Here is a 14,075-nt window from a genome sequence, read left to right as displayed (position 1 = left end):
GCAATAAAAGGGAGTGTGAAGTATTTTTGTTCCCATATTGTAAATGCCCTTTCCAAAGGATTAAAAAGAAGTTTTTAAATAAAAGTGCAAATTGTTATAAGTTTACTTTATTGTCTCTACCAAATATTTGGTAGAAGTTATTACATGTTTCAAAATACCCACCATGCATTTCCTAAAAGATTTAATATTTTGGTGTTCCTGAAACAAAGATAATCCATTAGATATTCTAATTTAGCTTTTATATTTCAAATATAGGGCACTGAGGATTGGGTTATTATAGACAAAATACCCTCTGAGGTAGTTGATGGTGAATCGAAAAAAAAAGTGCCATACAAAGTAATGACTGTGAGCCGTAAAAGTGACATTCCAGCTGAGATATTAAAATCCAGTACCATTCTAATGCAGAGCTTTGAGGACTTGGAAAGTGAAATGCAATCCAAAGAGGAGAATAAACAGAAAATGTACACCTTAGGAAAGTCGTATGATACAGTATCCGGGAAAATTGTAATCATGACAAGTAAAGCTAAAGAGGGAGAGAAAACAATACAATCTTCACTAGACGCCTTTCAGAAATTGGAGAGGGAAGTGCAAGAATCTGTGAAGATCATTCCAGTAGTGGCTGAATATGAACTTCTAGAGCCTGGCACCGATGAGAAAGCTAGGCGGGTATCCGATGTGCAAAGCACGAAGAGGAAGCTGTCTGAATCTTTGACACCCATAAAGGAAGCAGAATCTCAGTTGCATAGTCCTGAAGAAGAAACTTTGAAGAAGGCACAAAAGATGGACCAGGATTTGCAGTTGCATGGTACACTGGGAAGTTTTCAGACTGGCAGAGCAGAAAAACACCTTGACAGTGAAGCCCTAAAAGCAGGGGCATTTGATCGGAAAGATAAGAGCCTGTCTGAGTGGAGATATTCCAGAGAACAGCCATTTACCATTGCTACTGCTCACTATGTTACTGACTCGTCTGCATCAAGAGTAGTGGTAACAAGTGGCTTTGAGTTTGTGCCACAGTTTAAAAATTAAAGCATGACTTCTTTAGTCAATACCCTCACACTACCCTGCCTTTCAGTTCTCTTGCTGCTTGGTTTTATGTTGACAACAGGCAACCCAAGCTTATTTTTTTTCCTCATGATTTAAATCAGAACCACGGTCAAAGCGGGCATTATCAGGCTTTAAACCTTTCAAGTTTATTTAAAGAGTCACATTACTGAAATGTAATATTGCTGCTGTGGCTGATAATAAAGAAAAAAGGTTTGCTTGAACCAGCAAAATCCCAGTGCTAACAATTATGCTTTTAGACAACTGCTTCTAGTCATAACGAATGTGTGCTAATTTATTTTCCCATTCTTTTCCTGTTTTCTACCTTTCTGTCCCTGTGACCTTCGCCTCTTTTCCTCTGTCTCAGCCTCCAGTTTTGTCTGTTAGCATATCTGTGTTTGTATGTCTGCCTTTCTTTTGTGTATGACTCTACATTTCTTTGTCTACTTAGACTAAACAGTCTTCTGGTGAAAAAACCTTGGATGGTTCAGATATCTTCAGTTTAATAGAGTCTGCCAGAAAACCAACTGAGTTCATAGGAGGGGTTACTTCTGCTCCCCATAGCTGGGCTCAGGTGGCCGTTTGATTTCATCCATGAATTTAATAATTGCACGCCGCTGATTTTTTGGTTTCTTTTCTTCCCTATATTTGCACATAAATATTTGACCTCTCAGAGAATTTAGAATCTGCACAGTTAATATTAATGCAGATGCTTAATGTGCCTTTTAAAGCTAGATCACCAACAGAAGCCTTATCAAAAAGTCAAGTTCTAGTCAGCTTTAAGTTTGCATTTAACTCATTTTATAAGGTGTCTTTTTTACTGTTGGAAAATTAAGACATTGATGCAAATGAGAATATTGTAAAGCTTCTCCTTTTAAAATGCTAATTTGCTTTATTTTGCATATGTGCCATTATAATTACCTTAAAGTGGAAAACTAAACTCTTCAGGAGACACCAGTTGGCAAAGCTGAATAATCTTTTATTACCTGTATTTAGTGTGTTGGCAGTAAGAGCTCTGATAGGTTTTATTCTCCACACCTGACATTCAGATTTTGTTTTCTTCCTACAGAAAGTGGAAACAAAGATAAGTCAACAAGCAGATGAAGTGAAAGAAGAGGTGGAACTGCATCTGGATGCAATGGAGAAGGTTGTGCAGGAGACCGTAATAGTTGAGGAGAGACATGTGAAAAGTGTGCATGCAAGTGGGGATACTGCTACAGTGGCTGGAGATGAGCTGGATGCTAAAGAACAGGCAGTACCTGCTGTTTCTGCTGCTGCTGCTGCTGCTGCTGCTAGTTTTCTAGGGAAAGAGGGCTCTGCAGTGACTGTGGGGGCCGAGGAGGAAAAAAGGGAGGAGGCTGATAAAGCTGTAACCAAACAGGAAGAAATTGCTTCTGCTTCTCATGCTCATGAGGAGGAGCAGAGTGCGACAGGCCACCTTTCAGATTCATTGGAAAGAAAACCTCACTTTGAGGTAATTCGTTTAATAATCCCTTGTTTCTTCATTACAGTAAAATGGTTGCAGGATTGGATTAAATTAACTTCACTGATGAAGAGTTAAATAAAACAAATGTAGATTACTCTGCAACGTCTTTACAGTGAGCAGTTTGTTTCTCCTCTTGTTCCCTCCTTGCATGGCAGTTAATGAGGCTTGTTGCTGGTTTCCATTGTTGGCAAAATTTTGTCAAACAGTGTTCCCCATGCTAATGACCAACTTCTTATATTTGGCCTTTAATGTTGGTTACATAACAATAAGGAGATGGAGCAGTTTGCATTGTCTTTTGGCAAGTTCATTAATATTTGTAGGAGTTCGCTTTTCCAGAAGGAACAGAAAATAACCTGTTTTCTCTTATTTGGTACCCCTGAAAATAATTTACCTTAGCTTAACTACCCAGATTTTGTATTTCACACTTTAATGCCATTAAGATGATTTCTAAACGTATTTATACTAAGGGTTTAACATGACCTTCACTTTCTGAGAGAGAATTGCAAGAAAACAAGCCTAAATAGAAATCTGTTGTCCTGTCATTTTGAACCTTTTTTAATATTAGCATCTTTTCTAAATGTGGATTTCATTAGGCCAATTCATTAGCTTTATACGCTGCCTTGGAGTACTGCTGACATATGTATGAGTATGTATCCTTATAATGAGGTTTTTCCCCTTTCCATAGTGCAGAGCACTTTTTTTATTATTTTTTACTTCCTAACCAAAACATTTGAAAAAATCTATGTGATAAATTTGAAAGCTTTAATGAATGCTCCAATTGCTTTTCTGTTCAAGCAGTCACCAGTTGTGAAGACAGAGACTATCAGTTTTAGCAGTGTTTCCTCAGGTGGGGAGAATCTTGAAGTTTCTACCAAGGAAGTGCCAGTAGTTCATACAGAAACAAAAACCATTACATATGAATCTTCACAGGTAAGAAACTGCAAAAGCTGAATAGTACCTTGGTGTAAGTCACTACACCGTTAAATAAGTGTTGCCAATAGTAAACCTGAAGTAGGTATAAATGTAGTCTTACCCTTATTTGTCTTTTTGTAAATGGTGTTTAGGCTACAGATTTTTGGAGCCTGTTAGGCACATAGCCTCAAGAAAAACTGAGTAAGATGCATTGTAATACAAGTGGAAGTACTGTCAAACATACAATACCATGTAATGAAAAAACTGGGATGAAAACATGAAATAATATCTAAGTTTTATGAAAGGTGCACTGTGGTCAAGATCCCTGACTTCTAGGATTAAGGATGTTAATCCTCAGGTTTACATGGAACTGCAACATGATTACTGGAGCTGGAGAATACAACTATATTCTGCCTGTCTATCCAAATTATCTGTGAAATTCCAAATGCATATACATATCTTTGTGCTGTAAATTGTCATATGCAATGTGTATGTATTTTGTAACACTGCTGTACTCCTCCTTAGGAGATACTATATTTCAGTGGTGGGTAAAGACATCTCTGCCTATCCCTTGAATGTTTCACAGCACTACAATAAGGCTTGAATGGGTAGTATTTGTAAAGTGCTTTGAGCGAATTACAGATCTTTGACAGAATAGTCCATCAGTTTTATTAAAATAGTCTGAGAGCAATTAGTTTTGTATTGCTAGGCACTCTCCTTCTCCAGAATTATACAGATAGGAAACTGTAATATAGATAATACTTTCTGCTGCTTGAACATTTTTTCATGAGGTACTTTTTTTTTAGATGGATTCCGGTGCCGACTTAGACCCAGGTGTACTGATGAGTGCACAAACTATCACATCTGAAACTACCAGCACTACAACTACTACACATATCACCAAAGTAAGTTTTCAAAAAATGGTGGGGAGGGGGGTTATTCCTAGAATATGTATTTTTGCAATTTTGACAATACAAAAACAGTATTTATTTCAGAGTATAGCTATTCTCTGGGTGGAATCCTGTCCATCTTAGGTGCCAATTCAGTTCCCGCTGCTGTAGCTTAAGCTTCTCACAACATCTCTGTGAGGAAAGGAATTGTTTGGCAACATGCCAACAGAGGGGAAGTCTGTGGCAGAGTACATTATGGAACCCACAACTCCTGTGCCCTGGATTGGCAACCTGATGCCTAGGACCATACTTCCTTCCATTTAAGCTAATGGTAGAACTTCAATTAAATCTAATGGGGAACAGAATTCATCTCTGTAGGACAGTGGTCTCCAACCTTTTTAAGTAGGAGATCACATTTGGCATTTAAAAGTAACCCAAGATCTACCGTGCACTGCTGCCCCTGCCCCTCCCCCTTCCCCCCCAACCCAGCAGATAAGTCTGGGGGAAAGGGCGGGGGGGGGAGCAGATCGAGGCAGAGGGACAAAAAATTATTTGGGGGCAAACCTCCACAGCAGGTAAGTCCCACCTGGCCGGGGCTCCACTCAACTTACCCCTGCTTCTGCCTCTGTGGCACTGTACCTCACCGCAGGGACCTCAGTCTAGCCCCCACCTCTTCCCTCCCCCATGGACTGACCTCCTGGGCTGGGGCATGCACATTCATGCATGAGAGCACTCAGCCCCCCAGCCCAGTCTCGGATTAACTTCAAGAGCCTCTGAGATCTACCGCGAGAAGCTCTAAGATCTACTAGTGGATTGAGATCCACTGGTTGGTGACCAGTGCTGTAGGAGAACCACACAAAGGTCCATTCACTGCTTGAGTAGTTGAGGAGCAAAGGCCTTGTGCTTCACTCGCTGTGTGTGTGTAAATGCGATATACATACTTGCTATTCTTTGTCAAGGATGTCTAATGGGTGGTCCACAGGTAACCCACAAGGGGTTAAATTGTAGCCCTTGGGCTCCCACCTGGCTGTCACTCTTTTCATTGCTCTAACTACAAAAGCAGCCAGTCTTTGGCTTCCTCTGGCTCCCCCTCTTTCACTCTGGCAGTTGGTGCAGGACCATGCAGCATTGCACAACTGACAGCATTGCCTATGGCACCAGAGAGGAATGATTCAGTGTGGGAACTGAGGCTGGGGAGACTAGGATTCATGTGGGGACTGAGGCTGGGTTATGTAGCATTCACGTGGTGCAGATTGGGGGCGACACCCAAGAACATGGTATAGCAGGTGAGGGGGAAGGGGAGGGGAGAGGCACCCAGGCACACTTTGCAGCAGGGCAACACAAGCTACAATGGATGGGGGTATGCAGCATGCAGTCCATGGCACATGCAGCCCTCAGCCACTTATGGACAGCCCTGCTTTTTGTGGTAGACTTGCAATCGATGCTGAACGTTTTGACATATCTGATGTATAATAAATAATATGTATAAGGGTATGAAACACTTCTGAGAGTCCTGCAAGGTGAATTGTCCCTGTTCCACTATTGCTGGATTCTTGAACTGTTTCTTCTTTGAACAAGCAGCAGCACTACTAAGTGCGGACATTGATTTGTATTTATTTTTTCTGTTTAGACTGTGAAAGGAGGCATCTCAGAGACAAGAATTGAAAAGCGAATAGTCATCACTGGAGATGCAGACATTGACCATGATCAGGTGGGGTATTTAAGGTACTAAGTAGTGCCCCAAAGTCTATCAGAAAGTATATGTAACCATATGCTTTAAAAGACACAGTTCATACTGACACATCTTAAAGTAAGCTGATTTTAGTGTTTAAATCAATGACAATATATTTCATATTTTAATCATCTTTCCTCATTTGTAAATTGTGTAATTGATCATGAATCTCTTCACCTTGCTACTGATCATGCATGTTCCACCTCCTTTTTGTTTTTGCCCTTCTGTGGTTTCCATGGGCTTAGGCGCTGGCTCAGGCAATTAAAGAGGCCAAAGAGCAGCACCCTGACATGTCAGTGACCAAAGTAGTGGTACATAAAGAGACAGAAATCACACCAGAAGATGGGGAGGATTGACCCACAGGTAAGAAGACTAGATGATTTTCCAAGGTACTTAACAAGATAGCATGTGACAAAGGTCATTCTCCTTCCATAATTCACCTCTTGCTTTTTCCTTTCTCTCACTGGCATTTGCGTATATTATAGAAATATATTATTTGAGTGCTGGTATATAAATGAGAATTACTTCTGAAATCTACTTTAAATCTAAATAATATGCATGTGGTTCTAAATGTTTTTCTTTGTTTAATAATGCCAGTTAGAGAAATGGAACTTAGTCATTTGCTTTGGTTGGCTCTCTGAATATTATTCTTTATCCATGCTATGTATTCCTGTACTTTCTAACCCTCAAGTCTGAATCCTGCTGTCCGTCTGTACATGACTTAAGAACAAAAGTGTTTTGTTCTTAAAGGTGTGCATTTTAATACACTTTTAAAATGCCAAGGGAGATGACCAGAATTCAAATTGGATAACATTTTCCAATGTTTAAGGACAATTATGTCAGAATTGAGGCTTCTAATCCCAACTTGTATAAATATAGTTGTTTGGTTTTGTAATGTGTCAGTATTTGGATGCTTTGCTTCCGTGTATATTTAAAGGACCTTTTATGCTTTAAAGTGGCATTGTTTCTCAGGATGAGATAATAATGCAGCTTTTCTTGTGTCTAGCTTTCTTCAGTCAGGGCATGTTCTTTAGCTGTGTTTGGCTAAACACAGGTGTCTTGGTAGTATTGTATTTACTGTATATGCAAAAACATATCATGCATACTAACTAACTTGCTATGCAAGAACTGTTAATGCCAGCATCATCCCATAGGTTGCTTTGAATGCTGTTATGCAAAAAAGAAAAATAACTAAAAATGGCTGCGTGTCGAATTTATTTGAATTCATAGCAGCATCTTATTACATATTCCTTATGTAGAAAGCATGTATACATAGCACTACGTATTCTTTAGCATTTGGTATAAGTAACAGGGTATGAGGCATAGCATCTTTTGAAAAGTTATTGCTTTCTTCTGCTTCAGATAAGAAAATATAAGCTTTACGTAAATGTGGCTCACTACTATTTACTTTGGAAGATGGAACTAATCTTTAAGGAGTGAGTACCAATAACCACTGTGGTATTCAGCTAGTTCTTTCAGTTAGAACATGACCTGGTTCAAATCTCATGGAAGTCGATAGGAATATTTCCATTGACATCAATGGGCTTGGGATCAGGTTGCCTGGTTAGCAGTTACTTATACTAGAATGTAGCTTTTTTTTAAATGTCTTTTGTTCCCTGAAGTATTGAACATAAGTCATTTTGCAGCTTTGATTTGGACACAAATGCAGCTGGTTTATACGATTAACACAGTTCTCTTTCCTACAGGAATAATTTAGCTTGCATATGAATCCACACCATTAGGAATACCAGAGCCTATATGGAATCTCAGTTCTAATCAGACTGACTTATGTCTGTCCATGGAAAAGAAGAATTGATCTTGACTGCTAATAAGACACTGGCAGAGATACCCTCCCATAGAAAGCAATCTGAATCCGCATCAGTAAAACTATTGCATGAAGCAACGATAAAATTACAAAAAAGCAGCATTTTTAATTTTCATAAAATGTCTAAGTTTTCAGCTATACCTGCACGTTCATAAACAGTATAAACAGTGATCTTATGTAACACACAAACAGTTCATGCCTTTCACAGTTTACAAAAGTCTAAACAACTTTAAATTTGTTAGGTGGCAAACCTTTTGTTTACGAAGACTGTAAATGAAGATTACCCTAAAAAAGCTAGAAGCTGTATAGGTACGGTGTATGATGTTTTACCACACATTAGATGTACCAATAACACAGTTTATTCAGTAAACAACTTGAATCTTCTGTCTGTTTCATCTGGTTTTATTATTGCCCAACAATGATGAATCTTTAATCTTATCAAAATATTTAAATGCTTACAAAATGTGCTTTGTATACCTGACTAAATACCTTATGAGGTAGTGATGATTTTAGCTTATTAACTCAATTTTAATTTTTTTTGTCAGCATTGTTCAGAGTTACAGTCAGCTACCAGACACCCCCTTACAACTCTTAACCCTGTAAATTCTTTGTAGTTATTTTGGAGAAAAACTGTATTTTCCTTAGCTTGTAGCATTACAAAATTATTAATCTGAAATAAGCCTGATTTTTTTTTAATTGAATTTTCCCTTTTAATTCTCAAAGGAAAAAAAATCATTTCAGAACCTGGTCAACATTTACTATCTAGTTCAGAGCCAAGCCTTAAATTGTACAGAACATCCCCTCATTAGTATTCAGTCATAATATCCATTAAAAGGATATAGTCTCCATTACACTGTCAGCTGCATCACAACACATGGTGAATGTATGTTTCTGCATAGTGAAATAAAAGTGGTAAATGCATCTAAAATTGTATTGTTCTGTGTTTAAAAGAATCTAGTGCTTTTATTTATATATATATATAGTCCATACCTAAGTAACACTTGTGTGATATCAAAGGCTTTATTCATCTGATAGTAGACACATCCTGTCTTCAGTGGAAAATGCTACATTTTTAGTTAGCAGGGGGCCCAAAGGGATAATTAGATGAAAATGTATGCCTTTGGGTAAAATGATTGCAAGGCAAAAGGAATGGCCAATTTCTTCTGTTTTCTGTAGCTGTAGACTCTGTTTCTCTTAAAGTAAATGAAGGGTTTTACAATTGGCTAAAAACTTGCAATGAAACTATAGCATTGATCCATATCTGTTTCATTTATGTTTGCACTAAATCACGATTAAATTATTTATTTAAGATGGTCCTCATTATTCTGTTTCCTCTTGCTTTTACCCCCTGACCATATCTTGGTGGTGATTCAAGAGAGATCCATGGAGGCTAACTCACCCACCCACAACATAATAAACCCAGGTAGGACTGCAAGGAATAAATACAGGCAAAATTTCCAGGATATTCAAGGCAAAATGTTGTTCTTGATTATGTACACAGATTAAGTGAAAATAGCTTCAGTGCAGGGCTGGATTTGACCCTATGATTTATTACAAATATTTATTTTCTTAAATTAGAAAGGAAATATGAGTATATATATAAATATATATATATATATATATATATAAAGAGAATCTGTAGATAATTCAAAATAATCTTCTAAGGCTTTTAGAGATCTGCCCTTAGTCTCTTAAAATGCCCTCTTCATCCATTTTTCATGTCTTTTGTTCAAGATCTTGCTCTGTGTAACTTTCCCCTTCCAATGAAGCAGTCATCTCTCACGTATTACATGATAGATAATGCAAAGATTGTGCTGTTACGTTCATAGTCTCCAAGTTATCCATTCATGTCCTTCTTTCTAATCGTGCAGATGTACAAGAAAATATCTCTGTATATTCTGTTCCTTCCCAGTGAAGTTAGAATCACATTTTTCCCACCTACACCTGTCCCATCCCTGCCCAGGTTATGGCTGTACATGGAAGGCTTCCATCCTATTTTTCAGCAGACTACATTCCAGGATCATGCTTCTGCATCAAGGAGTTTAAAAATAGACACTGAAGCCATATTGGTCTCCCCTCAGGTGTCCCTTACCTGGTCAGCTAAAAAACAGCATTATATTACCTCAGAGAAATGTGACAGGCTACTATACTGCCTTCTGTCCAGACTTACCCTTAGCATTATATTTTAGCATGGCTTGAGGAGATTGTACTTTGGTGATTCTGTACAGCATGTATGCCATCTAAAGGTACTGTAACTTTATGAGGTTAGTCTCTTTAGAAAGGATACTCATGGCTACATTATGGCCTGAGCACGTGCTGATTAAGGGGAGATTAGAGTGGATGGGCAATGAATGACCTCTTAGCGTCACTGTTAGCAGCAGACCTTTGCCTAGGGTAATTCCTGGGCATGGTTCCTAGGAAATAATAGCTTTGGTTTTTGTTAGAAACTGTTTCTTGGGTTGTCTGTCTAACGCTGTGCCACATGAAATAAAGAATACCTGCCTGTTTCTACCAGCTATCTTTTGTCTCAGTCTCTTCTCACTTTGGTCCTTTTCCAGTTTCCATGCCTGCAGCAATCCATACAAACAAACAGCCACAAGACCAGCATTGTTTGAAAACACCATCACTAATACACAGACCGATACAAGGAGAAACAGGGATCATAATTTCAGACAGTACAGTACTATGGGAGCTGCCTGTTCTGCATCATTAAGATAAGGGACCTTGATGCACAGCTGGAAGTTAGTGGAATTTGCATATCAGGCAGTAAGGCTACATAGCAAGTATGTTCATTCTACACACACAAAGTGTTTATACGAAGCTTCTCATATATAAATATACATATATATTCATCCTTTGGAATTGTTTTTTATTCCTCTGAAGCTTTTTGAGGTTATTGTAATGATGAGTAATGATATTGACCAAGTTCTGGCATCATCGGAATTTTTCAGATGGGCTTCCAAATTCAGATATAAGGTCAGCATAATTTTGATATCTTTAGGTCTTGTGGTTCAAGTCACAGCTCTGTCAGACGGCTGTGAGAGTAGTCCTCATTCAGTCCTTATTAAAATATTTTTCCTTGTTAGCATATTTGGCAAATCAGACAATGAGGCCAACCTGTAGGTCAAGAAAATTGCTCCATAAAAGTTAGTATTGTTTAGATTGTGGCAATCACAATTTCAGCAATTCATTTAATTTAATGTATTGGCTTTTCCCTGATGCCAATAACCATTTTATCCTTTCCTATCAGAAGGGGCAGTGGAGAAATATTATTTTCCTTTTATAGATGGGTACTTAAGGCACAGAGGGCATGTTCAGACAAGCACGCACATTAATTTCCCTGTGGACAAATCGCCACAGCATATAGTTGTGCTGCTGCTACTTGTCCCTGGGGAATGCTCATACACGTACATTCTGGCACGTGGCAAGTTGCCCTGGGGTAAAGGAGGCTGGGGTGAGCACCTGGGCTGGCCCCAGCAGCCTGACCTGGGAGCTTCCCAGAGCGCCAGTAGCAGGAATCCGGTGCCTGGCCAGCAGCTGGAGTGTAGTTCAAAATGGCCAGACTCCGGTTTTGTGTGGTGCACACTACTGCCACATGCACCACCCTGCTTTTTTCAGGCACGAGTTTTCAAAACCTTCTGTACTGCAAATTAGCAGCACAGTGAACACCTGCATGTGTACTGTCTGCAGTTTGCAACACCGCAGATGGGTCTGCAGTGCTGCATGCCACACATACACGCTCATTGGGATGTACCCAGATAGACTATGTATTGTATGAGAGGAACAGAAGTCTATATCAGACATAAGGAGTAAACCCTGCTTCTTGGGATTTAAATCCAGTGCCTTAGTTTTACATCCTCTTGAATGCAGTTCTAATCTATTTTTTAAAAATGGTTTATGCACGCACTCTAACATCTATGCATTCCATAAGTTATTTGTAAAACATTAATTGAAGACACCAGCAACAGGCACAGCAAACATTTCCAGTGACCCTTTTCTACATCTCCAATTCAATTAGTCAAGCAGATGCTTGGTCAAAACTGATATCATGCTTTAATACTTCAGTAACCAAAGAGTTTGGCAAACTGCAAGACCCTTGACCTTCAAATCCTACACTAAAACCTGTCTTCAGTCCTCAAAAATCTACTGATACCGTGAAAGACTCTTCAGCTAATCTAAGTCATTTTGGTGGTATATAAAAAGAAAAGAAAGTCCATGTAAGGTAAGCGTCAAGCCATATACAGTTTATTGGACTGGATGTGTAAGACTTTTTCATATTCTGATTTTAGATCCTCTAATGCAGTTGTTTCCAGTTTTTTTTTGCCTCAAGCTGCCCCTTCATAATATCTTTGGAATTCAAGGTCTCACAGGCTGGGGAACAGCAAGAATCTAGTTGGTGCCAGCTGAGATGGGCACAAGACCTCACCCCACTGTGCCCTGATTTTTTCCTTATCTTCCCCATTGCAGCCCCAGCTCTGTATCAGAGGGGATATGTACTGTTCCTCCAGGGTCTCCAATGCTGGCAGCCAGAGCTACATACACCCACAGCACTTCCTGCCAGCCCCAGGAGCACATGAAAGGGAGAAATGAGGGGTGATCCAAACTGAAAATTGTACCCCACATGGCTGCTCATCTGTCTGTCCACAAACAGACATGCAAAGCGTACTGCTGGGAGCACAGAGGCTGGCACAGGAGCAGTGAGAGTGGGGGGAAAGGAACAGCTGTGGGCCCTGCTTGTCTCTGGGCCACAGGTGCCCAGCAGTGGTAGAGAGGAAGAGTGATGGCTTGCATCCTGGCATGGGCAAGGCACCATTGCATGCTAGAAAGGATTTTGTGTCACACCCTGATTTGGGAATCACTGCTCAGTGGGTTTCCACTCTTCTTTCCCACCTTTCTATACTGAATCCACTTTCTCTTGCAACCACTATCATGCTTGGTTATATGAAGCAAAAGTAAAATATCCGTTGAGTATTGATTGGATGAAATGAAAACCTACAATTTTCTTAGGCCTATCATTTTATCTGCTTGGTTGTAGATTGTCATGTTCTTTGCAGCTCTGCCTTCTCTAACCCTTCCAGAGTCTTTTGCGGCTTAGCTTTGCCTCCCTCGTTGAATTCCTCCAATTTTGATGTTGTCTGCAACATTGATCACAGTTGAATTTACAGCAAGGAATCTCCTTGGCAAACATAGACAAAAAAACACTGGTTGAGGAAGGTGCTTATGTTTTTCAGTTTGGTTCGTCTAAACCAGTGCTTCTCAACTGGGGTGTCCTGGCACCCTGGAGTGTTGCAAAACCCCTTCAAGGGCTCTGCACCACCAGTTTCTGGGCTCCACACAGGACACTTTTACCTGGCTACAGCAGCAGAGCCCCAGCTGAGCATTACCAGATAAGCTGAGGCAGTACAACAGTGGGTCTAGACTAAGGTATTTTTAAATTCAGCAAACCTATGAAGGGGTTCTAAAAAGGGCAACACCCGCTTGTCTAAACACCCCCCTGACTCTCTCCTCTCTCTCTCCCCCCTTTTGGAGACCGTATGCATTGCGTGGCAAGCAGCTGTGTATACTTCACCTGAAAGTGCTGTGTGGCCCAGGTTCAGTAGTACTTTTTTTTATAAGCTGTGATTGCTACATTTCTCTCACTTCATCTGCTACAATTCTGTTCCAAATGCCAGTTGGGTTGAGAGCACAAAGTCTGCCTTCTGGGACTGGTTATGGCACATCTGAAAAGAGAACTGTGATGTATAGAACAGCTATTCAGCCAATAAGTCCATTATTAGCTATGCAACTTGCAGTCCCATCTCAAGCTAGAGATTTAAGTAGAATTGTAAAGCGAGTTACAATTCTGCCTATTCTTACATAAAAATATTTTACACAAAATTTTACTGTTCATTATCTGAAAACTAAATGGTGCGTTGCATTAGAAATAATAGTAATCATTTAGTAATTTTTTAAAATTATAGTCTGCTTTTTCACATCTAGTTTTATTTCCTTTTTCTTTCTCCTTTTCAAATTCAGTTCTTCTCAACCCAAACTAACATGCATTATGAGACTTTTAGAAGCAGGATTTTAAAAATGCTAGTTGAAGGAAGCCTGTCAACTTACATTATACAAAATATACAGTGCCCTCTCAGCTTTCATCTCACAGCCCAGAGTGTAGCTATAACCATTATATTATGATAGGTTTATCCT

At 39.5% G+C, this 14,075-nt stretch overlaps 1 protein-coding gene across 21 annotated transcripts in view; it reads left to right on the top strand.

The window, feature by feature from the left end:
- EPB41L3 (erythrocyte membrane protein band 4.1 like 3) overlaps positions 1–10,404 on the top strand; it is a 142,365-nt gene extending 131,961 nt beyond the window's left edge. For 8 of the 21 annotated variants that reach the window (XM_059724206.1, XM_059724208.1, XM_059724204.1 and 5 more), the window contains 8 exons: positions 256–984; positions 1,493–1,615; positions 2,111–2,515; positions 3,323–3,457; positions 4,246–4,344; positions 5,960–6,040; positions 6,307–6,424; positions 7,768–10,404. In XM_059724206.1, coding sequence (XP_059580189.1) covers positions 256–984; positions 1,493–1,615; positions 2,111–2,515; positions 3,323–3,457; positions 4,246–4,344; positions 5,960–6,040; positions 6,307–6,417 — 1,683 coding nt within the window. In that variant the 3' untranslated portion in view covers positions 6,418–6,424; positions 7,768–10,404. The remainder of the gene's footprint in view (positions 1–255; positions 985–1,492; positions 1,616–2,110; positions 2,516–3,322; positions 3,458–4,245; positions 4,345–5,959; positions 6,041–6,306; positions 6,425–7,767) is intronic. The other 13 variants (XM_059724218.1, XM_059724205.1, XM_059724220.1 and 10 more) reach the window with 8 other exon arrangements.
- The last annotated feature ends 3,671 nt before the right edge of the window (positions 10,405–14,075 follow it).

The sequence above is a fragment of the Alligator mississippiensis genome, chromosome 3 (genome assembly GCF_030867095.1).
Source record: "Alligator mississippiensis isolate rAllMis1 chromosome 3, rAllMis1, whole genome shotgun sequence".
Taxonomy (NCBI): domain Eukaryota; kingdom Metazoa; phylum Chordata; order Crocodylia; family Alligatoridae; genus Alligator; species Alligator mississippiensis.
The sequence above is the reverse complement of the archived record's forward strand: the minus strand, read 5'-3'. Positions and strand labels throughout refer to the sequence as shown.